Consider the following 19943-nt stretch of genomic DNA (forward strand, 5'->3'; position numbering starts at 1 on the left):
GATGAAGAAGAGGAATAGTTTGAAGACACTTTTTTCTCTCATTGCGGCTATGTGGTCTGTGGTATGGCACTCGCTTTCGGATCGAAAGGTCCTGGGTTCGAGCCTCGTTCGGCGCATAGTTGAGTCCTTGGAAAAGACCCTTTACTCACATTCTCTCACCGCAGTCAGGTGTAAAATGAGTACCTGGCCGTCAACAGCGTTGTCTCTGTCAGGAAAAAATTTGTAATATCGCCCAACAGGCGTTATGTCTCGTTCTACATGTTACGTGTTGCTGTTGGTCAGTGACCCTTTGTAAAGCGCTTTGAGCACATTTAGTGGATATTGCGCTATATAAAAGCTCTAGTTTATTGTTAATTAATGTTGCATTGCGATTTAGATTTAGCATGGCAAAAATCGGCTCATGAGTTATAGTATTTGGTAATTTAAGAACAAAACAAAAAAGACATCAACTTTAAAAAACAAGCAAACAAAATATTAATAAACTAAACTATACTAACCTTAAGGCAAAAACCCATTGATCTCTGCTTATTTATTGTCGCCATTTAGGTAATTAAACTGGGGGGGGGGGGGGGGGGGCAGAGCGTCTTCCATTTTTTTTGTTAATTTGGCGTGCACGGTCCGTCCCTGCTGGTGGCGGGCGCGGAGTCCCTAGAACTTAATCAGATCATCGGCTGCTGTTCAGACGCTAAGAGCTCTCCGTCAACCCGGTCATTATCACCGGTCTTCTGAATTGCTCATAATAACACAGAGGCCCGGTTCTACACGATAAAACACTTCTACGTTCAGATGTCTTTTTCTTGCTGCTGTAGATAGAATTAAATTAACGTCATTCGGGTCATTGTTATTGGGGGGTTTTTTTGCCATCCACATTTATGAGTAATTCTCACTAAACTGTATTAATCAAGACTATAAGCGTTCAAGTTTACACAGTTTTTTTTTTTTTGTTTTTATTGTGTGTTGGTCCGTTATACTTCCGGATGGCAATGTTGTGAGCTTCTTAGCCAAGCGCATACTATCATATAATTTATAATTATATCTATAATAGGCGTATTATATATTTTAGTTTAGAGTTTAGACAAAGTGTCTCGTCGAAGGGTGATCTGTATGGCTATGCGGTCTAGGTCTTTGACGCTCGCCTTCGAACCGTAAGGTCCTGTTCGAGTCCCGCTGTGAGCGGAGCATAGTTGTCAAATGCTCAAATCGATTATTAAAGGGGGGGGGGGGGATAATAAAAGGGAGGAAGAGTAGTACGGTCTTTGTTTTGTAACCAAAAGGTACCGAGTTCGAATATCCGCTGCGTTGTGTGGCCTTGAGCAAGTCACCCCCCCCCCCCTTGTAGCCCAGTTTGCGGCGCTTCACTGCGGCTGACGCCTGGGTTATTCCAATCATTCCTGAGAATAGACCTTAGAGACAAATTTCCCCTATTTGAGGAATACAAGGAATTTTATTTTTAAATTATTTTTTCAAAGAGTGAAGGAAATATGAGAATTGGTAAAAGTTATGTTTGATTAACCCGCAAATCGTTCCCCGCCAGTAAATGCTGAATTTGGTGAAATTAAGGGAATTTTTTTTTTAATTTCTTACACTTAATTACTCTTAATTCCCTTTCAATGTTTATGTGCGGCTATGTGGTCTTGTGGTATGACACTCGCTTTCTGATCGGAAGGTCTTGGGTTCGAATCTCGCTCGGTGCGTAGTTGAGTCCTTGGAAAAGGCTCTCTACTCACATTCTCTCACCGTACTCGGGTGTAAAATGAGTACCTGGACGTTAACAGCGTTTGTCTCTGTTGAAAAAAAATATATAATATCGCCTAACAGGCGTCATGTCTTGTTCTACATGTTTCGTGTTGCTGTTGGTCAGAGACCTCTTTAAAGCGGCTTTGAGTACATTAAGTGGATATAGCGCTATATAAAAGCCATATTCCTGATACCCGTTGAGAAAGTGTAATGGGTTTGTTTGGTGTTTTTTTTAGGCCTTCTAAGTTTCACGCCATTTAGAGTTGCTGAGACCTTTAAAAATAACGCCACCGACTTTCTCCATATGGAAATGACATGGGTTTATGGGTTTGTTTGTTTTGTTTTGTCTATGTTTATTAGTTTGTTCGTTTGTTTGTTTTAGGGGAGGGGTTATTGTCGTAATTTGTTTATGTCTCATGTTTGTTTCGCTTTGTTTTGTTTTGTTTTGTTCATTAAAAAAAACTTTTGTGAATTTTAACAGCAATATGTTACGCGAGATGGTTGGAAAGGGGTGGGGGGAGGAGGGGGGGGGGGGGGGTTATGATTCTTCTTGATGGTACCGTTGTTGTCCTAGACGTTATACCATTGGACTTAGGTGGCATTGTAGTTAGATAGTCTAGTCTACGTCATTTTTTTTCTTCAACCGAGCTTTAAATAACACACACTTTTTGGCTAAATGATTGTCCAATATTGACATATTTAGTATCAATGGACGTTTCGGGTACAACAATAAACAAATGAACGTGGAAAACAAATAAAATAAGATGCACATATAACTTGTATCTCTGTACTCAATTGTGGTTGGAGTGTGAATGAAACGTTGGCGTGGCTTGGGTTAGTGGGTAGGGTGTCCCTGGGTTGTACAAGTTAAACTGCATTTTATTTTATTTGTTTTCAACGTTCATTTTATTTATTGTTGTGCTGACGAAGGGTTTGTACCCGAAACGTCCATTGTATTGTTTCCATCCGAAGCCTCTCCGTTATCACACTTTCGTTAGTATTTTCACGATCCCAGGCTTCAGGCAGCCTCCCACCGCTTTCTCTACTTTTCCCTATCTAGTATCAAGCGACGATTTAAATGAAGACGATTACTTCGCTCGCGGCCGGCATTTCGCTTGCAGGTCAATTGCAAATCTTGGGGGGGGGGGGGGGGGGGGGGGGGGGGGGGCGTGGAAAAATAGTATGCACGTTATGAACGCTTGGAGATGCTTTTTATTATGTAATTGAGCTTTGAGCTTTTTATATAGCGCAATATCCACTGAACGTGCTCAAAGCGCTTTACAAGGGGTCCCTGGCCAACAGCAACATTTAACATGTAAGACGGGACATGCCGCCTGTTAGGCGATATTACATTTTTTCGGACAGAAACAACGCTGTTAACGGCCAGGTACTCATTTTCACCTGAGTACTGTGAGAGAATGTGAGTAAAGAGCCTTCTCCAAGAACTCAGCTATGCGCCGAGCGAGGCTCGAACCCAGGACCTTCCAATCCGAAAGTGAGTGTCATACCACTAGACTACATAGCTGCACATGTAATGTATGCATTGATATCTAGGTGCACATATTTGCAGGTCTGATAGCTGTGGGTCCGTTTTAACATTGTTGTTATAATAATATATTATAGTTATCAGACCTGTAAATTTGTATACGCCGATTGATATGAATGGGCAAGCAAGAGTCATCACGAGTTTAGGTTGTGGCTTATAAACGCTTTTAAACCAATATTATATTGCTGATTTCAATTCGGAATTTCTTTTTATTAAAAGAAAATTCAAGTGAATGGAATTAGTTTCCTGTTCTATCCAATTATTTGGTAGTGAATATTGTTGCATGTGCGTCTCTTGTGTTTCTGGAGAAGGAAGAAAACATAGTCACACCCACGCACGCACATACATATACACACATTCACAGAGAGAGGGAGAGAGAAGGGGGGGGGGGGTATTTGCATGAGTTTGCTGGTGGGGTGTTGTTTTAATGAGATATCTTTTAAAGATTGAAAAAAAAAATACAAAATCATGTTTATTTATTATTGTATCAAAGATTCCTCACCGTTTGCCCTCATTAACCAGTTAACTCCTGTACTTTGGAATAACATGCTTTTAAAAATTTTTGTCAGAAAACTCGTTCTTCAAATATCGATCAATTTAATTGACCCTAATCTTGGCAAAAACTCTCAAACCCTGGACCTCACGAGATAGGGGTCATTTTAATAGATCGATATTTGAAGGACGAGTTTTCTGGCCAAAGTTTTAAATACGTGCTTTTTTCAGAGTATGGAGTTAACTACTCGATATAGTTCCATGGGCGTTAGTTTTGGATCAGCAGATTCGGCCTCCGGCTTGTCGGGTTATATTTAGACAAATTCAAAAATATCATGATTTTGATGCTTAGGGGGCTTATGTTTCTTGTTGGAACGTTGACGAGATGACATTGTTGTTATTATATTACAGTTATTATTTTTATGATGATGATAATTATTATTATTATTATTATTATTATTATTATTATTATTATTATTATTATTATTATTATTATTATTATTATTATTATTATTATTATTATTATTATTATTATTATTATTATTATTATTACTAGTAGGAGTAGTAGTAGTAGTAGTAGTTGTAGTAGTAGTAGTAGTAGTAGTAGTAGTAGTAGTAGTAGTATAACTGTTGATGTTGTTTTAGTTGCCATTTTCTTGGGAACTCGTAGTTGCTCTCAAGTATAGGCATAGTGTGGGAAATGGGGTGGGAGATTTATGGGAGAGCTCACCACCTTTGGACTTTGTCATATTTGCTTATTAATTTATGATTTTTCCTTTATTTGTTTTTATATTTTACAGCGGATTGATGTCTTGGGAAAGTTGGTGGAAGATCTTATCAACAAAACACATGAGTTCTTACAGCCTAATCCAGGTGGGAATGCTATTTTTCTTCTTCTTCTTCTTCTTCTTCTTCTTCTTCTTCTTCTTCTTCTTCTTCTTCTTCTTCTTCTTCTTCTTCTTCTTCTTCTTCTTCTTCTTCTTCTTCTTCTTCTTCTTCTTCTTCTTCTTCTTCTTCTTCTTCTTCTTCTTCTCTACTTCTTCTTCTTCTTATTATTATTATTATTAGTAGTAGTAGTAGTAGTAGTAGTAGTAGTAGTAGTAGTAGTAGTAGTAGTAGTAGTAGTAGTAGTAGTAGTAGTAGTAGTATTATGGTAATAAAGATGATGAGGATAAACCACCTCCCCTCTATCACTTTTTTTCTCTCTTCTTTTCCTTCCTTTGTTTTTTTTTTTCCTTTTGTCTGCTCCATAAACATTTTTTTTGAAAATAACAGCATATCAGTATTTGCCGCTAATTCCGTGTCAAACTGACTTTGTAATTAATAATAATAATAATAATAATAATAATAATAATAATAAATGGCATTTATTTTGTGCTTCACTTGTTGTCACAGGCTCTAACCTCTTTACAGTGATATAAAACAAAACATATTACATAAGACAAGTGTAGATGGAAAAGTGATAGGAATTATATTTAAGGACAACAAAACATGATAACAGAATAGCAACTTTAAGCGAGATTTGAAAGATTTGTACAATATGAAAAGAAGAGATGCCACTGGGGAGAAGCTTTATAAGTTCAATAAACGAAGTTAGGTCATTCATTTATGAAATTGTGTTTATTGGTGCAGAAATAGAGAAATAAATAAAACTATAAATAAATGGAATGGCGAGAACAAGATTTATGTTATACAAGTTCAATAATAACGACTTTAGGTATTTATCCCAAGTATGCTGAAATCATGGAACAACCTACCAGCTGACATCAAGGTGATGGGCAATATTTAAACTTTTAATCAGGAAAGCAACTCAATTTTATGTTTTAAAAAAAAAATTGTTGTTTTTTTAAATTATTTATTTCATTTATTTATTATTTCATTATATACGCATCTATAGTAATGATCAGTTTGACTGAAAATAGTCACAGTGGGTTGATCGCCTGCTTGACCTAAATTCTGGGATCTAAGAAACTCCACTTTTAGAAGTTGCTCTTTGCTGTAATTTGGTTAAATGGTTTTGAATAAGAATGGAAGAAAGTGTTTTTGTCATTATTTATTTACTTGTTTGTCTTTGTTACCTTTTCTCTCCACTCAGCATCTCGTGCAAAGATGTCCACTCGCAATGCCATCTCCAAGATTCGTGGCCAGGATCAGAAGATGTTGTACCCCCAGCCAGAGGGTACCCTTGGAGACTACATGATCAGGCATGGAACAGAATTAGGAGTCGAGTCTGTCTTTGGTCAGTCTAACTATTGGGATTTTGATTTATCCTTTCATTTTACTTTCTTGTATCTTAACTCTTTCAGCGTCAATGATCGCACTGTGCTGCCAGAGCAGAATCTGTTCTACTGGCCAATGGTGGGCACAGTGCGGCCAGTCTTGAAAAGCAAAAATAATAATGTAATCCAATCCAACTTTCTACAAAAGTACTTTCGATTGAACAAATGGTATTTCGTTCATCAGAACATTCAGTTTGTCCTAGGGGGTATTTTAATTGAGATTTTGCACCAAATTCGAATCTCGCTTTGTCTTAGCTTGTCATTCTCATGCTGCCTCAATTTGGTGTCAGCCATTTTTTGACGGAAATGCACATGTAACCTCAACGCTCAAAGAGTTAAGTTTTTTATGATAACATAAATGTAAGTTTTTGAAAACCAACTGTCTATGTTGCATAATACTACTACACACCTGCTTTAACAATATAATGAAATTGTCACTCAAGTTTCAAACCAATGTAGGTCATAACATTACATTTTTGAGGTTTCTTATGTAATATTGAAATATGCTTATTTATTTATTAACTAATTTATGCATGTATTCATTCCTCCACCCCCCCCCCCCCCCCCCCCCCCACCCCATTTAATCCAATATCGTCTCTCTTTCAGCACTGAATTGAACTTGTCATTGCGTAGTTATGATTGTTTTGGCTACATTCACATAAACACTACGAAAAGTTGGGTCTACTGCTATCACTCATTTAATCAGCTTTGCACCATTGGGTGCTTGGGACAACAGCAGAGGATTGCCAATATTCTCGATATTTCAATGCATGGTGCCAAGATTTCATTTCTCTTTCAACTACTCTTCTCCATGTTTCCTTGGGTCTGTCTTTGTTCCTTTTTCCTGGTGAAACTTTCTACTCGGGATGTTGTCAACTGGTATCCTGATATGACCAAGGCATCTCGAATATCTGGCTTTGATGGTTTCAAAAACTTGAGTCCATCCCTATGTTTCTGCATGAGATCTTCATTTCTAATGACGTTTAGTTTGAACAGAACATTTCCAATTTCAGCTCGATTGTATTTGCTGTCTACCAACATTCTGAGTTGTACACTGAGTAATCTACTTTTATTTTGCATATTCAAGGTCATCTTCGACCACTGTATTCCCGTTTTCCTGTTTGCTAAAGTCATGCACATGACCCAGTCAAATTGCTAAGGAGAAGAGAGTTTGAAACAGGATGCATGCTTATATGATGCTAGTTCTAATGTAAAAAGGTTCTCTAAGCTTGATGCCATGGATGACCTTGCATTCAAAATTGTTGTATAGAGTTTGGATAGTGTTGACATATCTTTGTTTTGACCCAGTAAAAATGCAGAATTTTCTACAGTGAATTGCAATGTAAACTGTCAAAAACTTTTCTTTTTGTTTTTCATTAACTTTTTTTTTTTTTGGTTTGTTTGGTCACACTCTGCATTTAGGGAATCCATTGTAAGTTGTTTTTGTGGCAATGATGTCATCGTGACATTTTAAGATGATGTCAGACTTTATCCTAACTCTGTTATATCAACTTATCCAAAACAAAATATTGGAAAATAATGATGACTTTTGAAAAAAGATTGCACATAAGTTATTCTCTTATTTTGTTGTTGTTGTGATCTGCGTTTGTTTATTCAGGCAGTCATTGATTCACTCTGTATTGAATAGGCTTTATCTATTTATTTTATTTAACGTTGTCAATTTTCCAGGTCCGTGTTTAGTGGAAGCAGGAGAATCATTCAAACATCTTGCAGAAATAAAATACAACCTAGAGGATAATGTTAAGCAAAGTTTCCTGGAACCTTTGGCAATCTTACAGAATAAGGATTTAAAGGAGGTCAATGTAAGTAGAAAGAGAGAGAGAGAGAGAGAGAGAGAGAGAGAGAGAGAGAGAGAGAGAGAGAGAGTGGTACTGTCACATATTTATGCACCAAATTTCAAGAGTTGGAAAAAGTATTGGCTGGGGAAAGTCAATTTGTTTTTTGTTTTTCATAAATAAAAAAACTTGATTTTTGCTATCCAATGTGGTAGCTTGATCAAAAAAGAGTAGCTGTTGTTGTTCTTGTTGTCGTTGTTGTGTTTTTGTCCCCTTTTACCCTTTTCTTTTTTTTTCAATAAATAAAGTAAGGAAAGCAGTTGCAATGGAACATGCAGAAAACGATAAACAAAAATTAATAAAATAGTTTCAAAAAGGATCAAAATACCGAACACGGAACATTTCGGGCTCAAAATTAAAAGATGCTCCATGTTTGTTATTTTTGTTCTTTTTTTGAAGCTGTTATATTAATTTTTCTTTATTACTTTTTACAGTCCACGGCTTCTAGCAGCTTAATATCACATTGACTCAGAAAACAAGCGTTTTAATCAATTCATCAAAGCTTTTACTTTATCGTTTTTTAAATGGGTGGAATTTTAGGATTCAGATCGAACGGAATGTTTGAAATTCATTCATGACTTGTTTTTTTTGTTTTTTTTGTTTTTTGTTTTTTTTAAAATAGAGCATTTATATAGCGCAAAATCCACTACATTTGCTCAAAGCGCTTTACAGGGGGTCCCTGGCCAACAGCAACTCTTAACATGTAGGAAGGGACATGACGCATGTTAGGCGATATTACAATTTTTTCGAACAGGTTCTCATTTTACACCTGAGTACGGTGAGAGAAATTGAGTAAAGAGCCTTTTCCAAGGGCTCAACTATGCGCAGAGCGAGGCTCGAACCCAAGACCTTCTGGTCCAAAAGCGAGTGTCATACCACTAGACCACATAGCCGCACCATGAGCCATTTTGAAAATAAAGAAATGAATGTTATGTTGAAGATCCCTTTTGTTTCTATCATAAGAAGTTTTAGGGGGTCCCAATATCTCAGAGCACAGGATCCCATGTACAAATGGACTGGTCTCATTCCAAGTCGTGATCCACATTTTGTTTTCTGACCATCATGTCCAACCAGCAGTAATTGGTTTGATCTGTTTGATCTGGTGGAAAGTACTTTGCAATAGACTAGCGTCCTATCCAAAATATAGCAGGCAATTATTAATGTCCGTCTAACACAAAAATCAGAATTTTTTTTTTTTAATGGGGCCCCATTGGACCTTATTGGTGGCTCTGAATGGCTACTGCTTTCCCTAAAATGGTGCAATATTTTGATACTTAGCCTTTTATAGATGTGTCTAGATTTTTCTGTACCAGATTTATAGATAAATAACTCATCTTGGTTTTTTTATGTCATTGAATAATGAGATGATTTTGTGAAAAATAAGTTTCTTTTTTAATAATCTGGGTAATTAATACAATATGTATATACCCTGTTCATTTTTTAAAAAATTTTTCCTTTTTATTTTCTGCTCAACAGCACCACCGTAAAAAGTTGTCTGGAAGACGGTTGGACTTTGACTGTAAGAGAAGGAAAAAGGACAAAGGTATTTGATAATTTTAGTTGATTATATTAACCAAGTTATTGGGGTGTATTTATTGTGTGTTAGCAGTGTGTTCATTCATGTTTTTTTTTAACTTTCACATAATATTTTTTATTCTCTTTTTTTTTTCATGGATGTAAGCATCATCTACGAATGAGTAAAGATTGTCATGTTTTTCCCACCCTGGGTTCTATTACATTTTGATTTCAAAGTACTTTTCAATTGTATACTTCAAGAATCTAGACTTTCCAATGATTTTAAATCATTCCTTGATTGATATATTATCCTTCTTCTTTTTCTTTTTTTTTTTTTAAAAACTATTTAAACTTTAACTTTTTGGCTTCTAAAACTTCTCTCTTTCTCTGGCTTTCTTGATCAATGATATAAAAACAGTCTAGCTGTCTAGATGGTTGTACTCATTTTCTTTTTCCTCACAACATCAACGTAGTAATGTGAATGGATTTCCGTTTTTAAGTTTTCAATGTGTAGAAAAATATTATCTTTTAAACTGAACTGTGGATGTGTGTCGTGTACACTATTTTATTTCTAGTTTGTCATCATTTGTTGGTCAAATATGATTAATAAATAAATGTAATCTTATGACCAGTCTGTTTTATAAAGAACTGTTTGCTGCGATGCAAATAATTTTGCTTTATGCTTGCAATTTTGAAACATCATAATCATTTAGCATATAATTACATTGTAATTTTTTATAGATTATCATATAGGTTTAACTATTATATTACTAAACCATTTTGTTTTCCTTTTAATGCTATCTTGTTAATCTACACCAAAGTTAACACAAGTGAATTAAAACTGAGGCATACTTTTCTGTTTGATTTTTTATATCACATTCTAATAAAAATAAAACTAATTTATTGACACTTTTAACACATGTTGTGATTTAGTATTATCAACATTTTCATCTCATTTTTTTTTGGGTTTAATTCTCACATATTTTCACGAATTTTCAGTTTAAGATCCCTGTAACTCTTCTTTTATAAACATGATTTAACAATCTCTTAGGGTATTCAAATTCTTGTTCGTAGGATCGTAACATAAACAAAACCACTTCACAGTTGTTTGCATTTTATTGTTCATGTTTATTTGTTCTTTTCATATCCTGTTCTCATGGGCAATAAGGAGGTAAGGTCTTGCAATCAATTTATCATTTATATCTGTTATGTTTTTTTTTTAATATTAAAAAGTTACTTTTGTGATGTGTATGAGGGAAAGTATTGATATGAAGTCAATTGTCTCATTTTTATTATTTTTACAAAAGAATGATAGAATGATGAGACTACTGAGCTGCCAATTCCTTTTTTTTTACCTGGTTTTTTTCTCTTTCTGGGGGGGGGGGGGGGGGGGGGGTGGTCATTAAATTAATCTTTAGCTCTTCAAAGAATCGACTATGACATTCAGTTGTTGGTCTCCCTACAATGATAGTCACCCAAAGCTATGTCAGAAAAAAAAAAAAATAACTAAAGTGTTTAGTTTTGCTAAACATCCGTAAGGGAAAAATTTAAAATAGAAGTGATATAATACAATTGCACAGTGATTTTTTTTTTATATAATTTTTTTCCATAATGTGAGGAATACTTAAATCTCAAATTTGGACATTTTTGACATCAACTGACTCATTACAAAACTTAAACTGATGTTTATCTCCAAATATGGAGCAAATGTTTTCCCCACAAAATTAGGGACGGGTTAAGTCACAGTAAGACAAAATATGTGGAAATCTCCTGCTTTTTAGAGGTTTTCTACTAAAATGAATTCAAAAAACGTGTTTTTTACAGTGACTCTATTCATTGTTTAAAAAATTTTCTGGAGTTGATGTTTTCGTAATATCCCTCGGGACAGCTTTTTTTTTTTCTTTAATCCACACTGAAACTATGAATTTTAATCCCAGCCTATAGATCGATGGAAGGAAAAGAAATGTAAATTATTCAAAACATATATGGTACAATTTGGCTTCATATCGTCCTAATCCTCAACTGCATGAGAATGTGAATGTTACAGAAGACAGTAAAATGATTAAAGGCTTCAGTGATATACTATTTTGCTTTTTGTTTTTTTTTGTTTTTGTTTTTTTTTGTTTTTGTTTTTTTTTTTTGATAATTATTTTGCAGCTCGTTCATGTTTGCAATAAGTATTGCATTGTCATTTTGCTACTCATCCTCAACCAAGCAAAGGCAGTACATACGTTACATTACGTCTTTAAAACAGGATTACAAACATTTGGCAGTCCCTATGTCAGTTTTTGAAATGCAGTGTTGCTTCTCCCCGGACATAAAACATTAAACATAGCTTCACTTTGCTAACTGTATAGCTGTTAGTCTGTTTACACACACAACATAATTTAGATAGTTTCTTTGTGTTCATCGCTCTGTTTGAGAAGAATTGTATGGACGAACTCCCAATTTCTGGTGATTTGAGAAATATTTCGTTCAATAAAATTGTTGTAAAAAAGTTTTAAAAAATTTTTAATGTCTCATATTGAATATTGTCAAAGGAATATGGAATACTACTCCCATCACTGAAATATAAGAAAATAATATAGATAAAAGCCAAGTAAATATCAGTGATAATTTCTATTTTGAATGATATTTATTAATTTTTATATTTTATATGTTATTCATTATTTATTTCTCTTTTATATTTGTCTTTTAAAGAATGATGTCCAGTGTTAGATTATAAAATTATTTAACTCAAAATTGTATTTCTCTTTGTGTATCAACATTTTGGTGTGGGGTTGCACCATTTTACGTTTATCTCCGTAGCAAACTGCATTTAACAGAATGCCTCGCTTCCATTAATTGCTAAAATTTATTCAGAGCATCATGACTTTGAAAACACCATTAAAAAATTTGGTCAAAAAATAAAACTTGAAGGCCGAAGGACTAGAATAATTGACATTTTAGCACTGACAGAAGAGACAATACTTGCTACAATTTTGTTTGGAAATGAAGGCATTTTAAAATAATGTTCATTGCCACTGTTATATGATTTATGAAATTGTTTCATTCATCGTGCTTTGTTGATTAGGGGAAACCTGAAACTTCATTTTCATTTATTAAATTATTTATTAATATTTCCATCAATTTATGGAGGTTGATGTTTTCGCAATCTCCCTCGGATAGATTTTTTTTTTTTTTTTTTTTTTAAATAAAGGCATATCCTTCACTTTCCTTTTGTTATTTATGAATTCTATGCAAAACATTTTACTGGATAATCCGAGTCACGGAATCTCATATAGCATCAAATCATAATTACTGGTTTGTGTAAGAAAATAAAAAAAGAGTTTTAAAATGACTCGCATAAAAAAGATTCAATTATTGGCTAGGTTGTTGACAAATCGTAGATTCTTACCTTTGTCACGAAAAGTATTATGATTTAGGTCATTAACAATACATTGGGGTTTGTTTTTCTTTATATTTATACCGTTTATTACACTTTGTCAGCTCAAATTATCGATCTGGAATTTATGGCAATATTTCATACTTCAATCAGTGTTAATTATAATCTAATTATTAACATGCTTTTCATGTCGTGCTCCATGTTATCGGCTTAACCATTCACCCTCCTTTGGGGGTAATGTTGTGTAAGTATTTAGTCATCATCACATCATCAGTGTAAGCTTATGTGTAATAGTTGCTGTATGACAAACAATATATTATGACACTATGTCAAGTATGCTGTGTAGTTTTGTTTTCTTTATGACCTGCCATTTTTAATTTGTTTAAAACATTTTTTAAAATCACTTTTTAAAGGTTTTTATTTTTTTTATTTTTTTATTATTAATGTTGTTATGGCATTTGAGCAGTAGTGATCAGCGAGATGCAAATGTTCTACCACCTTCATAAGCCAACTTCACGCCTTTTACTTATTGTATTTATTTATTTATTTATTTATTTATTTATTTATTTATTTATTTATTTGTTATTAGTTATTTTTCACATATTATTTTGGGGCTTCCATATCCTTTCAACAACAGTTTAAAGTTTTGATTTGATATGGAGGATTCACTTTGTATTTATTTTTCAATTGTTCATAAACAGCAAGTATTATGCTTATCCCACTTTTGTTTTCTATCTAGTTTTGAAATTTACTCCCCTCTCCCAAACACCCTCATTTTTACTTCTTTTTTTTTTCTTCACTATGTTACTGTTCAGCTGCTGGAGGTAGTGTATTATATTTTTTTTGGAATGCAAATTGTCCATGCCATTTATTTCATTTTATTTATTTATTTATTTATACTTTGTATTATTTTTGCATTCAAAATAAATTTGATGTAATGAGGCATTTTGGATTCATCCCTATGTATTTGATGTCGCACGTTTAGAAATCTTATCTTATCTTAAGGATGAGTAAAAAAAAAAAAACCCTTTTTATTTTTTGGAGAAATTGTAGGAATTTGAAATATTTTAGAAATACCAGTATTTATGGGGTTTTCCACAATATTATCTGTACAAACCGAGACGTTAAAATTGATATAACCTGAAAAGTGTTAACAGGGATTTTTTTTTGATTTTTTAGGAAAAATTTATTTGTTTTATCCTTATTGTGTAGAAAGATGTTTGAAGAAATATTTTGAATCTTAAACTCTTAAACACCTTGAATTTCGTGCCTTTGGAGGGAAAAGGGGGGGAGAGAATGGGGGGGGGGGGGGGGGTTAATATCAATTGATGTAAACCATTTATCCTTCTTATTTTGAAGGGAGAAGAGGAGGTGGGGGAGTTTAATATAAATAGATATAAACCATTTATCCCTCTTATTTTGAAAAGGCATGGTATCGTCTCAAGTAAAAGCCCTATTTATATATTTTTAAAATAATGATTCAGAGCTTTATTGTTGTTTTCTTAAAAATCATAATTGCAATTTCAATCTTTAAAAACTATTCAAGAAAATCCTTAGCCCTTTTCAAAACAGCAATTTAAAAATTACCCAATTTTATTTTATAGTATTATTTATTTACTATTTCAACAACCCTTTTCCTGCTTGTTATGACAATGGTGACGGTACAAGCTAGTCAGACCTACCCCACAACCTATTATCCGTTATTGCTCGGTTATAAAATCGTTTACTTGTCTCCCTTCACGTCTAATAAAATCCTTGGATTGACAGTTTGATTCAGTTTTATCATTAATTTTTAAGGGCATTTTATTCCATTAATCTGGTGTATAAATGAATTGAAAAAATATGTTGGCAGTCACCAGTTAGAACCTTAATATTAATGATGACTTAGATTAAAATTAAAGACAAGAAAATAAATAAACAATTTAAACATTTTTAAACATATAAGAATGAAAATTGTTGAAAAATGAATGAAATTCCCATTATTCATCCGAAGGAGGAATTTGTCTTTAATTTCTATTCCAATGGAAGTCTGGAATAAACCAAGCGTCAGCGACGGTGCAGCGCTATAAAGTGACCTAGGGTGAAATGACTTATATAAGGCCTCACACCGTTTTGGGTAGGCAAACTCGGTACCTTTTGGGTAGGAAGTAAAGACCATACTGCTGAGCCACACTGCTCCAAGAAGAAAATAAAACTAAGTTTAATCTAAGGCAGTAGGATTATTTTGCAAATTTATTTATAAATTATGTCTAGTTTATCATGTTTCCTTTATCATACCCATATGCACTGCTTATCGTATCAGCAATTGTGAAAGGGGTGGAAGGGGGGTGTGGTAATAGGCAGGGAGGAGACAAGAATGATTTCTAGTATTTTTTAAACAAAAAGTTGGGAAGGGAGGGAGGTTAATGCTTACTGCAGTCACAATTTTTAATTTGATAGGAAGCCATTATTTCAGCATTTGGATTTTGTTTTGTTTTTTAGTAGATGAAAAGAAAATATTTCCTCTTTAAGTTTTGAGTGATACTGGTTTCTTCTCATTTCCCTTTATTTAGATTTTAAAGTTGGTACAACATAATCGAGGGTTAAACATACATTACAATCAATTTCAATTTGATAATATAGTCTTGCAATTTTTTATCAATGCATTAAAAGCACGTCAGCTGTACACAGCGAAGCAGCCAAAGTGCCCTCAGTCCACAGGTTATGATATTTATACTCATCAGCTGATGGAAGATTAGATGTAGGCTCCAGAATTATTTTGCTCTAAATAAGGGGGAGACATGACATAAATATCAATATGACTGAGTGGGAGTTATTGCCTATTCAAGTCTAGTTGTAATGTTCAATAAAGATTTAAGGGAAATCATACCACGCATGTGAGGGGTGTATGCACGTTTTTAAAGCATGTTTTGAATTGTCAAGCAGCACGAATGCAGCAAACTCTTTAAAGGCAGGACTAGACAGACAAAACCATTTTCACCAAAAGATCAGGAACAGCAATGCAATGGCTGAACTTTTTAGTCGCATTGATGTCCTAGCTCTTCTGGCAGAAGATGGTCATATTTTATGTCAGGTTTGAGCACCACTTGTAAAGGGTTATGACAAGAAATCTGCATGAAATGGTGTCATTTTAAACATTTATTTTATGTTTTGTCAATGCTGTATAAGGATGATCTGTCTGGATTGAAGATAGTATGATAAGTTATCAAAATTGGGACAAGATTCTGTTTTCCTTATTAAGTCTTTTATATAAATCTTTTGCTACCTCTTTGTCTCAAATAATTTCTCACAAGTGTTTTTTGTTGAGACTTTTTTGTTTCTACTTCCTCCTCCTCGCCCTTGTCCACCTCCTCCTCCTTAAACTTCTTCTTCTTCTTCTTCTTCTTCTTCTTCTTAATCATCCAAAATAACTATCCTTTTTTTTTAACGTGCAAAATGACTATGGCTTAGTATAGCCTTAAGATCTGCTTTCATTCCCTTGTGACATACATAAAAGCATTGCTAGAGTCTAAACGTTCCAAAAGGCGAACGCAAACCAAGTGTTTTATCAAAGAACTGGGGATCCAATTAGTGTCAAGTGGCCAGCATTTGATTGATCTTATCACAGATTTTGTTATGAGGCCATAGAATTATGTCAGCCCCTAAGATAAACTTTTGGGCAACGGAGAGAGTTGATTTGAAACTTAAAACATATGAAGCATATGATGTAATTTTATGATTAGGATTGTTACAGTTGACACATTATATGTATGGCAATATTACAATTACAGTTGTTTTGAACATTTTCACATATTTCTCATTTGCTGACCCATTAGCATATTTATACCCTTATTTTAAAGATATTTTTATTTTGTTAAAGGGTGTTGCACTACAATTCAAAACTTGGGCTAGCCTCACACTCTTTAAGAGATATAGCCAGATTTTCTTTATCATACAAGTACAGGTCTCTTGAGTACTTTAGTTTTTGTTCATTCGCTCATAGCACCCGATAAATTGTTCCCAATCTCTCTCTCTCTCTCTCTCTCTCTCTCTCTCTCTCTCTCTCTCTCTCTCTCTCTCCCTCTCTCTCTCTCTCTCCCTCTCTCTCTCTCTCTCTCCCCCCTCTCTCTCTCTCTCTCTCTCTCTCTCTCTCTCTCTCTCTCTCTCTCTCTCTCTCTCTCTCTCTCAAACACACAATTCCACTCACATACGCACACACACTTTGTTACATATACATACATCAAGTCTTTTTCGTGTCAAGATATCACAGTAAAAAATAGATAAAGACATGTTTATTTTGCAAGAGGGCATTGTTCTATTCTATGATTTTACTCGAGCATGATCCACCCATAAGTGATACAAATCAAAATGAATAGATCTTTTTATTTAAAACTGCGTTTTAAAAAAAAAAATCGAAACAAAGATAAGCAGAGAAAAATTACAGTGGCACAAGTTGACCGGACATGTCAACAACGTGGCAGGACTCCACACAAAGAGCATAGTCTTATTTATAACTAGCAGCATCATAATATCTGGATTGACTCATTACGGAAGAGGGTAGTGGTTAGTCACAGGAAATATGCTTAAGTGGCAGGTCTTGATTGGGGTCACACTTACCAGTCATTCACCAACTCATTTACTCAATGAGATCTTACAAAAAAAGTTGTTTATAAGTAGGTCACAAGCTTTTGAATCAAGATGGAAATTAAGGATTGCTACGTAATTATGTGTGTCAAGAGCACTTTGAATGAAAACAAACTGCACTAAAAAAAAAAAAAAAAGAACAAGCTGGATTATGAGTGTAGGGGGGGGGGGGGGAGCTTGTTTTGTTTGTTTTTTTGTTTTTTTTTGGTCACCTCACAACCGCACTTTTTCATACTCAGTGCACTAAACTTCAATTAATGTGAATGATCCGATTTTCTTCAGAAAGTTCAGGTCAATAATTATTGTAATTTTCTCTTTCTTCCCATTTTATTTTAAAATTGGTTGTAAAAATCATATCTAAGAGAGGTAAGGGGACATTGTGAAATGAGATGTATTTTGGCGAGTAGATTAGTGAAGATAAAAGAGGAGATGGGGGTGATTTTTTTTAAAAATCATTAAATATTGTGGACTTCAGATCTGAAAAATGAAAATATATTTAAGCTAGTACAGTGCAGTTCCATAGTTCTTGGCGTGTTTTGCATTTTAGATTTAAAAAACTTTTTTTTTTTTTTTTTTTTTTTGGGGGGGGGGGGAAGAGAATGGGGCGGTGGGGAGTGGGGGGGGGGGGGGGGGGCAGGGAGGAAGTATGATTTTTAAATAAAAGGTTTATGTAAGTAAACATCAAATGCAATCACACAATCTCTTGCTGAAGTATATGCTTCATCCTTTTCCTGCTACAACTCTTGTTTATCCTTGCTTTCCGTTATGTTTGCTTGGAAGACGTGTCGCTTGGCTCACGTCATATTAATCTAAAACCTAGAATATTATTGGAATTAAAAAAGGATTAAAATAGTTTTCTGATACGTAATTTCTAGTTAAGTGTTTATAACTTTTTGACTGTACTAGTGCTTAATTTATTTTGTCAAATAACTAGAATGCTGTCTGTCTGAACCTTATAGTACGTCATATTTCTGCTAGCCAGCCCCCGTTACAACTAACTGCATGTTAAAAATTAGTTATTCAGTCAAAACTTTGTAAGAGTAAGAGCTTTACAAAGAGATAGTATATTGTTATTACATCCGACAAAGAAGAATCATCATTTGAACATATAGATTTATGCTCTTGATTCTCAGGGGCTTCAAATGAGTTTGTTTAAATTTCTTTTTCTTTTCTTAGACAATGATTTTTTTTTTATGCTGAATTTTTTAAGGTCATTTTTTAAAAACTATTTTCTTTCACATGGATGCACCCTTCTCCATAAATTATTCAGCAATTAGATACTGGCATTTTGAGACATTTGGTGCTGATGTGACGTTTCACAAGCACCATAAGCTCTGTCAAGTGTAAAGTACAACAATTTTTTTTTACTTTCACCTGATGTCTGAAGATGATGACATAAAAGTCCTTCAGAACCATAGAGCCGGATTTTATCCCGGTTTTTAAAGCGGGAAATGGGCTATAACTAGTACAATTGCTTGTCATTCTTTGGACAGGATGCTAGTCTTTCTCAAAGTACTTTCCACCAGGTCTGACAAACCCAGCTGCTACCCAATCACTGCTGGGTGAGCATGGGAATCGGAAGAAAAGAAAATCTTGACTGAACCGGGGGGGGGGGGTGATGAATCTTAGCCCCTTTGCATGAAGCAAATGCTCAGGGGACCCCTGAAGGCGATTACATTTCACTTGTAAAATCTCTTTAATCAGTAATGTTGCTATTAAATTGATAAATAAATTTAGATAAGTTACTTCCTATGTGATCAGTCTTTAGTTCTGCTTAAAACTGATAAGCTAGCAGCTAGACAAGTGGTAGATTTGAAGAGATTTGCCATTTGATTAAAGAGTGCAGTGCTTTGTAAATCAACCCACGCTACATGGGTTCAAACTCAAATTTGAATGCTGCGTTTTCAAAAGAGAAATTACCATTGTTGATATTGAATTCCCCAAAATTCTTTTAACATTGAATATTTAGGGCAGTTTGTTTTGTTTTTGTTTTTTTTGTTTGTTTGATTTTTGGTATTTTTAAGATCAAAATATAGGTAAAGATTATGAGGGCAAGGGTGTGATTAATAATTCTTATTTCCTACAAACGTTTAAATTGCAACAACAGGCATGGAATGACAGTTTGGTCATCACAGTTGTCTATTTTTTCAATATATTCTTACAGGTTCTAATATTACAGAGGAAGAGCTTCGTGTTGCTGAGGACAAATTTGAAGAGTCCAAGAATTTAGCCTGTAATGCCATGCAAAATGTTTTGGAAAATGAGGTATACTGTCTAAATTATAGCATCTGGTTTTTTTTCATTGATTGTCTCATCAGTATTACATTGTAGATATAAAGTCATGAATATAATTATTACCAGTGGATAGGTAAGTGCTAAATAAATAAATAAATTATTATTATTATTATTATTATTATTATTATTATTATTATTATTATTATTATTATTATTATTATTATTATTATTATTATTATTATTATTATTACTCTCTGTGGAGAGTTTTAACTGAG

At 34.0% G+C, this 19943-nt stretch overlaps 1 protein-coding gene across 2 annotated transcripts in view; it reads left to right on the forward strand.

Annotated features, from left to right (window-relative positions):
- LOC144965637 (endophilin-A3-like) overlaps positions 1 to 19943 on the forward strand; it is a 59910-nt gene that overhangs the window by 22813 nt on the left and 17154 nt on the right. For both annotated transcript variants that reach the window (XM_078901190.1, XM_078901189.1), the window contains exons 3-7: positions 4576 to 4648; positions 5871 to 6014; positions 7744 to 7877; positions 9387 to 9453; positions 19598 to 19698. In XM_078901190.1, coding sequence (XP_078757316.1) covers positions 4576 to 4648; positions 5871 to 6014; positions 7744 to 7877; positions 9387 to 9453; positions 19598 to 19698 — 519 coding nt within the window. The remainder of the gene's footprint in view (positions 1 to 4575; positions 4649 to 5870; positions 6015 to 7743; positions 7878 to 9386; positions 9454 to 19597; positions 19699 to 19943) is intronic.

Source organism: Berghia stephanieae, chromosome 2 (genome assembly GCF_034508935.2).
Source record: "Berghia stephanieae isolate SIO BIC M18660-M18661 chromosome 2, UCSD_Bste_1.3, whole genome shotgun sequence".
Lineage (NCBI taxonomy): Eukaryota > Metazoa > Mollusca > Gastropoda > Nudibranchia > Aeolidiidae > Berghia > Berghia stephanieae.